The following is a 17,960-nucleotide window of genomic DNA, read 5'->3' as shown; positions in this document are numbered from 1 at the left end:
ACCAGCCATAGACTGCAGTTTGACCTTGTGGGTCTCATCAGCATGCGTCTGGTCTTGTTTGGAAGTTGAGGTTTCTTTGAGAGCATATATACAGGGCCAGCCCGTCAACAGACTGCGCTAGAGCCATAGCTCCAGGTGGCACTCTCACAGGGGCAGCATTTTGCTGCTCTTGTCATAATCTAAAACAAGATTTCCCACCGAACGAGTTGGGAACCTGTATGAGGGTCCATCGGGTGGCCCATGCCCCAGTGGACATATGCAATGAGGGACCCGGTCGTGCGCTGTGGTCATGCTCTGTGTGCATTCTATCGTGCACAGAGAGCTGGGAGGAAGTGACAGCGTATCACTTCCTCCCAGCTCACTCACACAGCAGCACGGGAGGGGGAGGAGGAGGAAGCCACAAGGATGGGGCTGGATAGGGAGAACAGGCCCCCAACTCCCACCAGCCACAGCCAGCAGAAGGTAAGAACCTGCTGGGTGGCTTGATTTTTTTAATGTGTGTGTGTGTCTGTTTGTATATGTGTAATGTGTATCTATATGTATGTAGTGTGGGTATCTGTGTGTTTTTGTGTGTGCATCTGTGTGTTTGCATGTGTGTATGTGTAGTGTGGGTATCTGTGTGTGTGTTTGTGTGTATCTGTTTGTATGAGTGTAATGTGTGTGTAGCTGTGTTTGTGTAGTGTGTGTATCTGGATCTGTGTAGTGTGTGTTCTGTATGTAGTGTGGGTATCTGTGTGTTTGTATGTGTGTAATGTTTGTAGTGTGTGTGTGTAGTTTGTGTATACTTGTCACGGTTGCCGGCCCGCCGCGTGGCAGGGCTGTGCCCAACCGGCACAGCCTCGCCGACAGCACAGCCTCGCCGACAGCACAAGCTAACCTGCTCGTCGGCAAGCCGACAACCGCTTCCCTGCATCCTCCGGCCGTCGCGCCCGGATCCAAAATGGCGCTGACCGCGTGGTCGCGCCTAAACGTAGCTCCGCCCCCGAAGTTCATACTGACGTCACAACGTCAACGCGCACGCACGTTTTGGGGTCAGAGATCGCCCTCTGACCAATCAGACCTTAGAGAGGGATATTTAAATCCCTAGCTCACCTCAGTACCTTGCCCTGTTGTGGTTTCCTGTTCCTGGTTTCCTGAAAGTGCTTTATCTTTGTGAATCTGATTTCCTGGTATCCTGATCTTGGCTTTTCCCTGGTTATTCTGAATTCTGGTTTCCCTGACTTGGCTTGTGTAAACGGTATTGTGTATTTTCTGGCTTCCTTGACCTTGGCTTATCCTTTGACCATTCTCTGTCTCTAGCGTATTAGTCCGGCCATTCTAATGTCCGGTTTACGCTCTGTCCTTTTATTTTCCTTTTCTTGCCTATGTATATGTTTACATAGTTTCTGCGTGCTGGAAGACACTAGTAGTCGTGACAATACTGTATGTGTGTAATGTGTATCTGTATGTCTGTGTATCTGCATGTGTGGCAGTGTGTATGGCTGTATGTGTCTGTGTATCAGCAGGCGTATCAGTGTGTCTGTACATCTGTATGTTTATCAGTATCTGCACGTGTGTCAGTTTTTGATACATATACTGACACACATACAGTTGCACAGACACACTGATACACATACAGATATACAGACACACAAACACTGCCACACATACAGATACATAGACAAACAGATACAATCATTGACACACATACAGATACAGACACACAGATACAAACACTGACACACATGCATATACACAGACACAGTGGATAAGAGTATTGGCTGCAGTGCACACACAGACACAAGCTACATCCCCAGCACGCACACACACACTACATCCCCAGCACACACACTTCATCCCCAGCACACACACAGACACACATGTCATCCCCAGAACACTTACACAGAGACACTACCACTGCAGAAGCGTACGTTTTTGTGTGTGGGGGGGGGTTGAGGGGGGGGGGGTTGGGGTGGGAGGGAAGCATTTCATACTTGGATCCAGGCGGCACAATGTCTTGGGCCGGCCCTACATATATAGCTATACCAAAAAGATTGTGGTGACACCAAACAAAAAATACAAATAGTTACATAGGCTGAAAAGAGACACATGTCCATCAAGTTCAGCCTTCCTCACATATGTTTTTTGCTGTTGATCCAAAAGAAGGCAAAAGTTTGATGCTCTTTAAGTTTTGCAACTAGGAAAAAAATTCCCTCTTGACCCCAGAATGTCAGTCAGATTTATCCTTGCATCAAGAAGCTATTACCCTACAGTTGAATTGCTATTATTACTAGTATTCCTATACTATGCATATTTTTTTTGCCACAAGTGAAGGCATTGTTCCATGAACACTGCTCAATATTACACTTCGAGAATATATTATATAGCTCTGAAATTTGAACTTTTAAAAAATGAAAAAAACAGGACACACTTTTCACACTTGAAGCACTTTAGCAAGCTGAAGTGCTTTATGTGTTTTAAGTGTTCCTTTAATTGCATGATATTGTCTGTGCATCCCAGGACATCGTGGAAAACAAGAATATTCTTGGTGCATTAGAAAAAAAAATAATAATAACAAACTAATTACAATACCACCACTCTTTTGATATTTGTTGTCCTTGTTTCTCTCCTACACTTTTGTTTACCTTTCCACTGGAGGGTCCCAGCCCACCCGTGATTTCGATGCTGTGGTTCTTCATGAGGTACGTTATGATATCTCTCCATTCGTAGCCCTCTGGCACACTAACAGTTGTGACAGTGGGGAGACGCAGGGCCTATGGTAAGAATTGATTCATGTCAGGAAAATATATATATATATATAATAATTTTTTTTTCTTGCTGTGACAATTCTACAAGCAGTAAAATAATTATCTAATAGGGTTTATACGCTCAGATAACATAAACATATTTGGGCATGTTGGGACTTGGTATGAGTTGTTAGTTTTAGATAAAATAATTGTTTTTGCGCATCCAATTAGTCAAATCCTCTTAATTTTTCCATCTCACATCTCAGTTCTCCAAGGAAGTGGTAAACGAGAGGAATATATTTGTGATAAGGCCAGGGTAAGATTTCCTTGCCTTCCATGGAATCTAAATACTGGTGCTCTACCTCTAGGTTGTATGTTGTGTGACTAGATGTTTTTTTTTTTTTTAACCAAGGATACATGTGATGGGTGAAAGGTATTTTAATGCATCCCTGCAATTCAATTTTTCATAAAGGTTGACAAGGAGAAATGTAATATTGCCCTAAACAAGAGGACATGTGCCTACATTGTCTAATGGAATTAGGACTAGGTTAAGTATTTTTTTAAAGCTGTCCTCGGGGCTTACAAACAGAGTAAACGTAATATCATCTCCTTTTAACATAGGTAGATCTGTGACTCATTTATGTTCATTCAGATGCCTGAATAGCAGTATGGATATTGTCAAGCCCTGGCCTCATACATTCCTCGTCTTCTCTACGTGTAGGTGATATTATAATGTTATTGTGGTTATGGTCATTTTCCATAGTTGTTGTGTGTGCAGTCAGTAGGATATTGGGTAGATCTAGGTTATTGAGAGGTAAAGTTAAAGAATTACTCCAAGCATTAAACCACTAAAGCGGTTATGAAGCCAGGAGAACCCTGGCCCCGTTTCTCAGTAATGGGGTAAACCATTTTCAAATGGTTTGCCCTGTTACCTGGGTCCAGATAATAAGGGATCCTTTATTTGTGCCCTACACCTTTCTACTAAAGACAACTAGAATGAGCGCTTTCTACTAATGTATGTGATTTACAAACTTCACAACTGCAATCAGAAATAGATACAACCTTCTTCCTTTGTCCAAGCAATGCATATCATGTTCACTAGAATATCCTCCATCATTACTAATATTAAGCTTTTTCATTGTTACCTTCTACTGCCGATAACAATGTGTTTAACTTGTGGTGGTAGTGTATATCATTGCATGCCTATATAACATTGATTGCTGCAGAATGTCATTATGTATATACTATGTTGTGTGATCTAGTCTTCTTCACTAGTGGTATTGCTGTATGTATATGTGCACGAAGATATGGAAAGGGCTGCACTCGTTTAAACATTTTAATATTAATCTATCTAGCTCTCTCATTCTTTTATTTATTTATTGAAAGTTTCATCATTAACATCACTTACTGGATCCTTCACAAAAAGCTTTAGACCTAGAACCTCCAAACCTTTGTGCAGCCTTAAAGTATTCTCACGATGCATGTTCCAGGAATTCTCTAAGCCCTAGAAATCAGATTCAAATATTAATTTACAAACTGCATGTTCTTTGCAACATTTATTCTCTAATTGTATACAATCCTGAGTTACATTCTGGTGAGCATGTTAGCAAAGTACAAACCTGAGCAGTCACAGTATATAGTAGCCACCTGAAAGTGTGGAATTATGGGACCGTGGTAGTTGCCGCTAGCCACCACCAAAGTGCTTTTGTACTTTACACAGGTTCAGCTCAGACAGAAATGAGCGGGCTCAGCAGTACACACTTCTGATTTTTTTCTCATTATATATTTCACCAAAAATATGGGGAATATCACACAAGAAATGTAGATCTTTCCTGTAGCTCACTTTCACAAAGTGAATATAATTGCCCAGCAGCACTATGTGAAATGTTGATATGGGTATGCCACACTATGTGAAAGATAAGTCAGAGGGACTATAACAGCAGTCAAATATTATTATACAAGGTCCAGGCACTCCAAGACTTCAGATAGCCATATTAATTGGAACCCAAATGTTCAGCAGCACCATTTTCAACAAAGCTGACATTTTTAAAGCTAACACACATATGAACAAGTGAACAATATATAGGCAAATAATATTGTTATTATTTATTTTGCAATCTGTATCTAGGATTCTAGGGGCTTGGTGTGGGTACTTCCACCCAAGTCTCTGTATATGGACGCATGCAGTTCCTGGTTTGGATTTTTAAATATTATTCTACTGTCCAGATTTGACTTTTTCAACCATATGTTTTGTTAAACCCATTTATTTATTCATCTGTCTTTTTGAGAAACCCATTTAGTTATTCTCAGAAAGCAAATTTGGTTTCAAACAGATTTGCACTTTTATTTGACTATCATTCAGTTGGATTTTAAAAGTTGTATTAAAGTTCAAATATGCCTATTTGAAAATTCCCCAATTAAAACCAAACTGCAAATATTAATATTAACATTGCTGTTAGTTATTAAGTACCAACATTTTACGCAGTGCTGGACAGTGGGATCACAAGAAATAAAATTTTACTACATGACAGAAGGCTTCCTATTTTGCATAATTTTCTTTACTTATGCAGCACAAGTCAATCATAAACGTAGACCAGTCAAAAACAAGTAACATGTTCCACATAAAGCCCTGACAGGCATAGCTCCTCCTTTTTCTTTGCTGCTCCAGCTAGGCACAAGTCAGGGTATTTTGTTTTGTGATATTTTGTTAATTATTTGACTTATTTTTACTAATATTGTATATACTCTTTTGATTTATTCTCTATTCCCTTTTCTACTCCCTCCCCTGTCTTTACCTCCCTTTTTACATTGCCTTAAATACTAGTTTATGCATCCCATAGCCTTTCCCTCCTGGTCTGAGCCCCTGGCTCTCTGACTGAGGGATTTATCTATCTCTCATTTGCACGATCGTGGCCGTTGCTGTTTTTGGCAGGTGTTTTTTGGCAGGGCTGGTCGGCAGCGGGGCTGAGACACCAGCTGTTTCTGGTCCACAGGCCCCAGAACACAGTCCACAAATTCCTTCTTCCCTTCATCGCGAACCAACTTCGCTAGGGGCAACTTCCATTACAGGGGCTTTCGGGGATGAGGTCGTGGACAATATAACGCAGGTGAGTCTACCTTCTCTACACTCTTATTCGCATGTAACCATTGGCAGACTGTCCCTTTTTTCACAGAACTGGGAAGCGATCTCTACGGACGCTTGGATTCTGCAAATGGTCAAAGGGTACGTCATAGAATTCCTCTCTCCACACGGTTCAATACGGCCCGCCATCTCCCCTTCGAACGTCGGTGGAAAACAAAAGCCTCATAGAGGAGGAGATTCAAAGGCGATGTACAATTCGCTCCAGACGACACCGGATTTTTAAGCAATAACTTTGTGGTCAAGAAAGAGACGGGAGACTATCGTCCCGTCATCAACTTACATCAACCCAACAAATTTGTGGTATATCGTCACTTCAAGATAGAAGGCATCCATCTGTTACGGGACCTACTCCTCGCAGACGATTGGTTCACTCATCTGGACGCATACCTGTCCGTGCCAATCGCACCAGAGAGCCGTCCATTTCACGTGCCTTATCTTCTTAAACGACATATTGATATTCTGCGAGTCTGCATCCAGACTACGCTCTCAAACGTGATTTATAGTAAAATTTCTGGAATCATTGGGGTTTGTAGTGAACAGAGAGAAATCGGCTCTGTCTCCTTCCCAAGTAGTACAGTTTCTCGTGTTCGAAATAGATTCATCAAAGTGTGTCCCACGCCTCCCCACTTAAAAAGTTGCCTCAATTCCCAAAGAGATACGTTGGATACTTCGCGAAGACTCAATCCCCCTTCGGCTCCTCGTCCAAGTAGTGGGACTCCTTTCCTCATCGATACAGGATCCCAGGTCCTCTACATTACCGGTCTATGCAGCGGACCAAAGGCACATTATTTGCGGTCAGGACACTCATACGACCACTGGGTGCAGGTTTCCCAAGAAGTACGGACAGAACTTCGTTGGTGGCTCCTACATATGCAAGCCTGGAACGGCAGAGCCATCTTTGGATTCACACCGGATTTCATAGTGGAGCTGGGGAGCTGGGGAGCACACTGCGCACACGCCTCCACAGGGGGCCCATGGTTAGAGAAAGAGACGAGCCTTCACATAAACTGCCTGGAACTGATTGCAGGCTAATTTGCAATCCACAGTTTCGCAAAGAACATGTCTGATTGCTGTATCCTCCTCCGCATATCTTGGCGGTTCAATATATAAACAGCCTTGGCGGAGCCCGCTCTCGTGCTCTGACAAAAGCAACAAATGACATTTAGCGTTTTTGCCTTCCTCGCAACATCACTCTCCGAGCAGAATATTTTCCGGGAATCACCAACCTCACAGCGGACTGTTTTTTTCGCCACTGGAGGGAAAGCAGCGACTGCGCCTGGACCCCTCGGTGTTTGCCACAATGCAAAGGATCAGAGGTCCACTCCACGTAGATCTATTCGTCTCACAAACGAACAAACAGCTCTCAAGATACTACAGCTGGCTTCCGGACCCAGAAGCAGTGGACACATTTCTACAACCTTGGCCAGCGCAGGAGGAATGTATGTTCCCACTTTTCCCGATGTTGGTAAGAGCCCTTCATTGTCTTCGCATCACATGGACCTCTTTGATACTCATCGCACCATTATGGCAGCGCCAGGTGTGGTTTCCAGACCTACTGGCGTTATCTCAGAAGCATCCGATACTCTTACCACCGTTACCACTCCTCCTCATGAACCCGCAGGGAGAACCTCATCCGCTAATCCTTCAGGAATGATTGGAACTGGTGGCCTGAAGTCTTTCAGGGGAGCCTGGTCCGTCGATGGACTATCGCAATCAACAAGATCCTTCTATGGGACTGCTGGGCACTAGGGACAAGACACAGCTACGTATCCGCATGGAACACTTGGAGTAGTTGGTGTTTGGAAAGGAACCAAGATCCCTTTACAGCACCCGTCACGGTAATATTAAACTTTTTATCACACCTTTTCACGTCGGGTCGCTCATACCGCTCTATCAACGTAGTACGTTCAGCGATCTCAGAGGCTCACATTCCATTCCAGGGTATCCCAGTGGGGCAGGATTCTCTGGTATGTCGTTTATTATGAGGTATCAAATTAACCAGAACCCCAGCACCGAAGAATACTTGGTTATGAGATGTGAACTTAGTTCTTTCGATTTCTTCAGGATTGAACAGAGTAATTTTTATAAGCCAAATGGAAGATAATTAAATAAAAAGTGGCATTTAGTTAATAGACTACTCAGTTCTCAGTGACAGCATGCTGCTTAATTTAGTGGAAAATCTCTTTCGGAAGTTCAACATTGCAAGAAATTGGATATTCAGCTTAGTGGTCATGTGTTACAAATGCCCCTTTTGCTTAAGAATGTAAACTTCCAAGAGCAGAGGCCTGTTTAAATTTTATATTGGGCATAGTAAAATGTTCTTTCAGAGTGTGCAATACTGTAGAATGTAATATATATGTTAAGGTAGCTCAGGCTAAAATAGCTATTGTCACTACTGAGTTGATTAATTTTTACAAATCAGCAATTTTAGCCTACATTTTTAAACGTGTTTTTCACTTAACCACATAAATCCCTGCATGTATGAATCAAACCCACCTGTTCAGCCAGCATTGCTAGTCCCTCTCTCAGTGTGAAGAAGTTGGTTATTGGTCCTGTGTGGTGGTACCTTAAAAAAAAAAAAAACAGGAATATAGGACTGTTATACAGGACTGAATCCTTCATCTATCTTTTCTTTTCAGTTACTATATTTATTTTAATAGTGTTTAAAGCATGGGTGTCCAACCTTTTGGCTTCCCTTGGCCACATTGAGCGGAGAGGAATTGCCTTGGGTCACACATAAAATCTATAATATAATTAATTTATGTAATTATACCCCGTTTATAAATGTTGATATTTCAATTGTTTAGTAGATAACTCCCTTATTTGTTATCCTTATGTGGGATTGCCATATTTAAGGATACCAGATTAGGGAGCTATCTACTATGCATATGCACACATAACCACATTTATACACACATAATCACAGACACACATACAATCACAGACCTTTGCGCACAATCACAAATATAAACACATTTACAGACCCATACACACACACACGTACAATCACAGACCTTTACACAGCCACATACACACACAATCACAGATGTACACACACACAGACATACACATACAATCACAGACCCACACACGCACAAACAATCCCGGACCTATATACGCAATTACAAATATGCACACACACAATCACAGACCGACACACACATACAGTCACAGACCTATACATATAGTAACATACATACACACACACACACACACACACATAATCACTCACACACAATCACACACACACACATACAATCACATACATACACAAACAATCACAGACCTCTACACACAATCACAGACCCACACACAAATGGGTTAAGGACTCCATTACGTATCTGTGAACTAAACTGTCCAAAAACATTTGATATTAACTTTATGCCACTCCAACAACAGATTTCTAGAGACTTTCAGAACTGGGCTCTGCCACAAATAACATGGCTAGGTAGGATGCAATTTCCCAAGATGAATATCCTCCCTCGAATGTTATACCAGATGTTACTTTTAACAATCCCATCCCTTTTTTTTTTTTCTCTTTTCTGAAGCACCTTCATCTCATATGTCGGGAATAAATCTAAAGCAAGACTAAAGTTTAGTATTCTTATACAGCCTAAAAGTGTGTGTGTGGGAGAACTGGGATTAATTGATATTTCCCAGTACAACAAAGTTATCCACTTACAACGCGTCATTCGATGGTCCATCTCCCCTCCACAGAAATGATGGATTCAAATAGAATCTAATGCCATGGGTCTTTCACCCTAGGCTCTTCCATGGCTGCTTCCACATCCACAGGTGAAGTCTGCAGGGAACCATCCTTTTGTCTCTCCAACCCTTAGGATGTGGTCCTATTGTATAATGAGATTTTTCTTATACCCCATGCCATCGCCCCGATGGCAATATTGGACAACCCATCTTTCGCGCTGGCGCAAGCACCAGTGTTTCTGACCTCTCTGAACCTGCAATCCACCTTGCGACTAAAAGATATACACACAAATGGAAGCATAACATCCCTCAAAGATTTACCTCCCCAGGTAGGTAATCCAGTTACTAACTGATTCTAAGCTCTGCCATGATCTAATGACATCATATCCAGACCCTGCCTCCACTCAGGTTACTGGACAGAGAGGCAGTGCTGCTAGAGAAGAAAACACACAACTATGGTGGCCAGCCGTCTGATACCAATACCCTCTGAATTTAAGTGATAAATTAACTAGTTCCAAAAGTGGAGCGCTAAAAAAATAACATTATACCCTCACCCCTAAGGGTTAAAACCAGAAAACTATAGCTGTAAAAATGTGTATTACAATTATATGGAACAAGTGAGGCACACTCACATGGACAAAAGCCAATTAGGGATAGGCTCAGATCGCATCCACTTGTGTGTGCTTAGGTGACACAGGAACCTCTTTTTTTCTATTAGTATGGATAACCTCATATAATGTGGAAAAAGGGAGACAGAAGCAGAAAGGCTTCTATTATTATTATTTTAATTATTATTGCCATTTATATAGCGCCAGCAGATTCCGTAGCGCTTTACAATATTATGTGAGGGGACTTCTAGTGCAATAAATCCAAGATAAATATTCAAAGTGCAATTTACAGATGGCTTCTCACCTTAAGAAGAGCCTAAGCTTGGCTCTAGGTGTAATAGTAAATGTGCCTTTAAGGGGGCTTCTACCTTTCTTTTACCAGCAACATCCGAACAGGATCCACTTGACAACTGATGTATTTACAATCAAATTTATTATGACTGCTAAAAGACCTGATTAAAAAACAAAAGAAGTATAATATACAAACATAGATTTAGAAATGAGTCCCAGTGGCCTTCTTTGGACTGTTCCTGAAATGCGTTTCAATGTATGTAACAGCTTTCTCCATAATTTTGTGGCTGTAATTCAATCTTTAAAAAAAAAAAAAAAAAAACCCTGTCTACTTACTGATTGGTTGCAACATTTGTGATTCCACCATTTACAGACTATGATCCGGGGGACTGTGTGGTGCAGCTGAACATTGTTGGCGCCCATGCCCATTGTCCTGACATCACTCACACTCTGTTCAGTTGCCAACTTTTGGAACTAGTTCATATATCACTTAGTTTCTATTTTAAATTGTGTAAGGGTTGGTTCGTGCACCTATGTGGTAGCTGCTGCAATATTCACTTGCACTTAATCATATTATATTTAAAGCACCTTTTATAGCACAGAGCACTTTGCTTTTTACCCTCTGAATTTGGCTATTGGACGCAACAGCCGTGGTTACCTGGAAATAATACAAGAATGACCCTGACTTTTACATTTTGATTCAATAAAGTTTATTCACTAAACACCAAACTGTATTGAGCCAAAATTTGAATGACAAAATTTAGGCAAAAGTAGTCAAGTTGTGAGTTTTTTTCACAAACAGGCTATTTTTAGATACATTTTGCAATTTCCGTTTCTAATTTTACACAATTTGGTGTTTAGATTGTAAGCTGTTTGTAAGCACATACTTTATCCAACAATCAAACATATTTTCTTAGAATTGTTTGTCTTCTTTTAACTATTAAAAGAGCTGAGGAATATATTGGTGCTATATAAATAACTGTAATTGTGTTTAGTGAATAAACACCGATCTGTATTACATGATATGTTATATTTTATATATAAAATATAAGTGAGGAAAATGTCTCACAATTTCCGCCTGAGAGTGATTGTCAGCAAAAAGTCCACAGTATATTTTTGTTAATTTCTACAAATTAGCCGTCATTCTGATATACTAAGTATTGTTATTCTTACATTCTTGGTTTCCCATCACATCCCCAGTAGTTTGAAAGCCAACTCATATCCACATATAGGGACGGCGGTTTAGTCTTACGGCTAAAAATCTTCTTACTAAAAAAAAGAAAAATATATATTTTTTCTTGGTGATACTCTGTGCAGAATAAATACATACATACTGTATATACATTGGCCAACAAAACTCTAAAGTCTAAATTGCATATAGAACTTACGTTGCTGCCTCACTGAAGGAAATGGGTGCGGTACCAGGGGGTGCGTTCAAGACCTTTTGAGATCCAGAATACAAGATGTCGATTCCTGGGGGTAATAAATCTATAGTCAGCAAAGTACAGATGTATCGTATGGACAACACGGCAATTCAAAATCTAGTGTGATCGAAGACCATTATTGTTGGAATAGATTAAAAACAAAATGCTCTAAACATGGGGGCATGCCGTACTAGTTATGGTGGCACAAGTCCCCTGCACTATCTTACAGTAAAAGCAAAACCATTTTCTAACAGTTTGAGATTGTTGGCCTAAAAACAAAAAAATAGGCTGAAACAAGTGTAGTACTGTTGTAGAGGTTTATGGTGGCTTGTAAAATCTATCATCTATTAAATAGTTTATCATTTATTTTGTTTGCAGTGCTGTTTCTGTGTGAAAATCTTTATTGAGTATTGATCAGCAAGTAATATTAACAATACAATAGCTGATTGCGGCATCATACAAAAAAAAAAGAATACCGGTAGGTCCAAATAGTGTGCAGCTCAATAAAAATGAGTGCAGTCAGATCCTTATTCTGCTGGAGTACCTGCAGAAGTGTAATATTCAGAAACTGTTTAACTGTTACATACACTCCCCCCAGAATCCCAAAACCCCAAAACAAAGTTTCTTGATAAATGAAATTTGTGCCAGCATTTTTGTATTAAATTGTATGGTTCAAATATTTAACAGTGGAAGTTTCTGTAAAGAGAACAGTATACAAGGCCTGTCTGTAGGAGATTAAACCAAAAAACAGGACATTGTACAGGAAAGAGGGAAATAAGAAAGTAAGAAAGACTGACTTCTCCCTCCGTCATCCCCAACCTTTACTTACTTTTTTTGTTTTGTTTTAATTCTTTATTTTATTTGTTCAAAGATAAGACAGTAAGCATTATTTCAATCATAGGTTTACAGTTGTGAGGCATTAGAAAATACTGCCGTTTTATAAGTTAATGTCGCTTGTCAAAGAGTCAAAGAGTCAAAGAAAGGAACAAGATTAGATAAAACAAGATAAGATAAAATTAGCTCCAAGAATAAAACGTTGAAACTGCAGAATATGCTTGAGAGAAAGGCATAATGAAGATTGCTTATAGATATCTGCATTTATAGGACAAAGCTAAGGCTAATATTTATATAGCATATGGTAATTGCTAGCAAAGTGAATAACTCAGGTGCGTGCATAAGTTAAATGAGCACACAATGTTTCTAGCATAGTGCGCAGCGTCCATGGCTGCTGACACGGAACTTAAGCTTTGTGTCCAGCTTCAGGTTCAACCGATCCCCATCAGCAGTAGTGTTGGTGCCCGGTCAAGCAAGTAGTTGGGGTCCTCGCAATCGGTGCCCTTCCAGCTCCCAGCCGGGATACATTTCGAGGTTTTGGTAACACAAGTCCCCTGTCTGATTACAAATAGATCTTGGGCTAGTTGTCCCGTGTAAGGTTTGTGAAGCATACGGTGGCTGGAGACTTCAGATGAGTAAAGGTGGTGAGTGTGGGGGGATCCCGTATCGATCCATAGCCAAGGAAGGAAGCGGTCCAGGGCTTGGTCGTGCCGGGGAGCCTGTGGTGGGGCAGTAATCTCTCTGAGGAGAGAGGGATTTTGAGGGGGTAGTCCGGCATGATGCCGTCACCCAGGTGGGGCAGTGATCTCCCTGAGGAGAGAAGGGTTTTGAGGGGGTATGTCGATGTTTAGGCGTTAAGCGACTCACCGCTATTCTGAGGCTGACTTGCTGAGGTTTTCGTCAGATCGCCTGCCTCCTCCTCCCAGCTATCCAAGCTGCACCTTGGCCCCGTCCTGGAGCTGCGGCGTGCTGTCCCATGGGGTTATTGCCAGTGGGACATCTCCTGGAGTGCCCCTGTGGTCAGAGAGCCTGGCCCAGAAGTCGGCTAGCAGGCAGTCTAGCCTTTCCCAAAGTGAGGACCTTGGGGATCTGGGTGCTGGCTTGCAAGTGGTGTCTGTCATGTTATGGATCGCTGGTCAGGCGGTGCAGGTAGGCCAAGTGTGATGCTGTATTTTTGAGCTGCGGGCTGTGTTTGCCAGGATATCCCTCACCAGCGGGGGGTGGAGGGGGAGAAAGTATGCCGGGGAGACCTCCAATTGAATAGGCTGCAGTCGGTGGAGGGATCGGCCGCCTCCCTCGTGCCGTCTGAGTAGGCCGTCTGTAGGCCTCAGGTCTATCCCCTGGATGTAGTTGCCATTGCTTAAAAGCAAGCAATATTAAGGCTATTTGTGGTGCTTTTGTCTGAATTTAGGCTGTTTTAGCATGGAGCTCGTCCGATGTGCGACCGCTCAGCTTGGCTGTTAAGCTCCGGCCCGACTTTTACTTTCTTAACTTCTAACTCCCCATGACTGATGCCCCATCTCCTTCCGAGCCATACTATACTACGTGTAAAGTACCCTTGGGTCTACAGACCTAAGCGTCTCAACAGGTGAACCATTAGCTCCTCTAGGACAGGGCTAGGCAACCTTTGGCACTCCAGATGTTGTGGACTGCATCTCCCACTGGCTCTTACATAATGAATAATGCAGGCAAAGAATCAAGGGAGACGTACTCCACAACATCTGGAGTGCCAACCTTTGCCTACCCCTGCTCTAGGACATGATATTTTATAATTTATTATGTGCCATAACCCCATTAATATGTTACTGTATTAACATAGGTCATAACATGAATGACTTCCCACTGTAACTCAGGAATTTTTATTATAATTTATGCATTATAATCAGGAATTTTTATTATAATTTATGCATTATAATCAGGAATTTTTATTATAATTTATTCATTATAATCAGGAATTTTTATTATAATTCATGCATTATAATCAGGAATTGTTTTGCAAGTGATATCCAACATATTTGAGGTATCCATACATATAGGAAGCTTACATTCAGGTTTTATACGTGTTTTCCTGCCTTTTTCTATTTATTTAGTATACTATCTTAGACTCCATTGTTTTATCTCTCCCCTTTGTTACCTTGTGAATTTTACTATCCCTTTTTTGTAACAATGTTTATGAGGCCAGAATTTGGTTCTATAGTCCAATTTATACTCATTATTAGGATTCAATAGTTCCACCTTTTTGAAATGTTTACTCCCTGGTTATGGTAGATATTTAGTAGACATGCCACCTTAAATATATCCAATGCATACAATAAAGGCATTTTCCCAATAATATTGCATTGGAAGTGTTTAAGTTGCCTTTTAAACAATTCCCATTCCCTTTCCTATCTTATTACTCAGACATTACTAAAGTGATTTATGCTAACATAGGGGTTTGGTTTACTTTCACTCTATTTTAAATTCACTATTTTAAAGCACGGATCTACCATTCACTATTCATCTAATACTTTCAACATTAAGGGATTCTCTAATTTTTTTTATTTTTTTTTGTCCATTATAAAGGTACTTTTCTTGCATATATACTTACGAGGGTTAGGCCCCTCTTTTAAAGAAGTTATCCCTTTATGAGACCTATTGCTTTTCTTTTTACCATTACAAATATTGAAATTATAACTCCATACCAAAGATGAGTGAAGATTTCAGCTGCTGTTTAGAACATTTAAAACCAAAAGAGTCTATGTAAGGAATAATTGACGACAGGCCGTTGAATTATTAGAAAAATAATACCATTCCTGAATGCGGTACGCAGCAGACCGGACATTAGAGGCATACGAGGACAGTGGGGAGAAAGCAAAATATCGTCTTACGCTGGCGACTTACAGTTTGCAGTCCGAGACCCACAATCCTCACTCCCAGCCATCATGCAAGAATTTGAGGACTACAACGCACTCTCCAACCTCAGCATCAACTATACAAAATCGGAGATACTAAACCTCGGCTGCGAACGCGCCCTGACCACGAACCTAAAAACGCGTTACCCATTTCACTGGTGTAAAGACGCAATAAAATACCTAGACATATGGCTCACTGCCGACCCACACCACATGTTCAGCCACAATTTCACTCCCCTCCTTGACCGAATACTTAAAGACCTCGAAGAATGGGACATACCGCATATCACCTGGCTGGGACGAGTGAACGTTCTCAAAATGAATGCCCTACCACGCTTCCTATACCTGATGCAAACTCCCAATCTTCATCACCCAGACCTTCCTAGCCCAAATACGCACAGCCTTCACGAGATATGTCTGGCGGAACCGAACGGCCAGAATAAAATACGACATCCTCACAAAACCCAAACCACAAGGGGGCCTGGGACTCCCCGATCTTAACAAATATCACATAATCATCCACCTCCAACGAATCGCCGAATGGACCTTAAGGACAGAAGATAAGCTCTGGATTGCTATAGAGGCAAGCTTCACCCAACTCCCACTCCACACACTACCATGGATGCCCCCACAACAGATAAGAGGACACGAAAGGGGACACCCCACAATATCAGCCACCCTAACGGTCTGGAAGAAAATAGCAGACAACAAGGACCTCGCCCCCCGATATCCCCATTGTACAATATCACAGACAACCCTAGATTTCACATGATCGACAGCAACCAAACCATGACGAGCCTAGGCCTACCGACCCCATGCAGGCTACAACATCTCCTGGCAACTGGGAACATCCCCCCACTAGCGGACTTACCCACACCCGAACCCCCAGCCCCGATGACTAAATTCAGGTACTACCAACTAGTAAGCACACTAAAACAATACCCAACCTCCAAACTGCTGCAAGACCACCAACCCCGTTTGAGAACTTATGCACCTAACCGGCGCCCACGCCACACGCCATATAACTACTATACCAACTGCTGAACACACCGAAGGGAGACGCCCAACTGCCATACTTTGTAAGACACTGGGAGAGAGATCTTGGACACCCATTAACCCAGGACCAGTGGAACACAGCGTTCACAATGACACACAAAACCTCCATAAGCACTAAATACCAGGAATCTTGGTACAAGATGATATCACACTGGTAAAAAAACCCTGAGAAACTCGCGACCATGCACTCATCGAACGCGCCGGAATGCTGGAGATGCGGAACCGAATTGGGAACACTATACCATATCTGGTGGACATGCCCCCGGATCCAGCCTTTCTGGAGGGAGATTCATCAAGCAGTAACCACGCTAACAGACAACATGGTCGAACTCACACCAGAAAACTATCTGCTACACCTGACACCCCTACCATTAGCTACATACAAAAAACAATCACACCGTACCTAATCAATGCAGCACGCAGCCTGATCCCAGCATTCTGGAAAAAGACCGCAACCCCATCCATGACGGACTGGATAACGAGGGTAGAAGACATGAGAACCATAGAAGAACTAATCCTAACAAACCCTGGGAAACAAGGGAGAAACCCAGGGACACGAACGGAGACGGACGCAAGGACCTCATCGACCACTGACGGGGAGACGGGGGGAGGGTCTCCGTGGGCCCGCAGGGGCCCTGGCCGGGGGACGGGGTTGCTGGCAGAGCGCGGGGAAGTAACCCCAAGCAGCGAAATGAAAGAATAATGAAACGGGAGACAAAGGGGTCTAAGCAAACACACGACTAGAGACGACTAACTGGAGTAAATAGCTAAACAGGCAATACAACAGCTTCTGTCTTGGCGTCATACTTGGCTCTGGTCTCACCTTTGAGTCTCACATCCAGTTTGTTGCCAAGTCCTGTAGGTTCCAACTCAAAAACATAGCCCGCATCCGCCCCTTTCGTACGCAAGATGCTACCAAAGAGCTTGTCCATGCTCTAGTAATTTCCTGCATGGATTACTGTAACCCTCTCCTGATTGGTCTTACCAAAAGCCGTATTGCCCCGCTGCAGTCTGTAATGAATGCTGCAGCTAGACTGATTTTCCTCTCTAGTCGGTCCTCTCACACCTCGCCCCTCTGCCAGTCCTTACATTGGCTCCCTGTATCCTACAGGAGTCAATTCAAAGTGCTAACCCATACATTTAGAGCACTGAACAATTCTAGCCCCTCTTACATCTCTTCACTGATCCATAGGTATGCCCCTCCTCGTACCCTCCACTCTGCCCGTGACCACCTCCTGACCGCTGCTCGCACCCGTACGGCCAACTCGCGCTTGCAGGACCTC

The 17,960-nt window shown here is 42.3% G+C and overlaps 1 protein-coding gene across 2 annotated transcripts in view; it reads right to left on the bottom strand.

Annotated features, from left to right (window-relative positions):
- Positions 1 to 17,960, bottom strand: part of AGXT (alanine--glyoxylate aminotransferase) — a 69,383-nt gene that overhangs the window by 1,225 nt on the left and 50,198 nt on the right. For both annotated transcript variants that reach the window (XM_063442405.1, XM_063442406.1), the window contains exons 6-10: positions 11,861 to 11,945; positions 11,646 to 11,741; positions 8,365 to 8,434; positions 4,135 to 4,230; positions 2,625 to 2,753 (exon numbers count right to left, since the gene is read on the bottom strand). In XM_063442405.1, the coding sequence (XP_063298475.1) occupies positions 2,625 to 2,753; positions 4,135 to 4,230; positions 8,365 to 8,434; positions 11,646 to 11,741; positions 11,861 to 11,945 (476 nt within the window). The remainder of the gene's footprint in view (positions 1 to 2,624; positions 2,754 to 4,134; positions 4,231 to 8,364; positions 8,435 to 11,645; positions 11,742 to 11,860; positions 11,946 to 17,960) is intronic.

This window comes from Pelobates fuscus, chromosome 2, assembly GCF_036172605.1.
Source record: "Pelobates fuscus isolate aPelFus1 chromosome 2, aPelFus1.pri, whole genome shotgun sequence".
NCBI classification, from domain to species: domain Eukaryota; kingdom Metazoa; phylum Chordata; class Amphibia; order Anura; family Pelobatidae; genus Pelobates; species Pelobates fuscus.
Note: the sequence above shows the minus strand (reverse complement) of the source record. Positions and strands in the feature narration are given on the sequence as shown.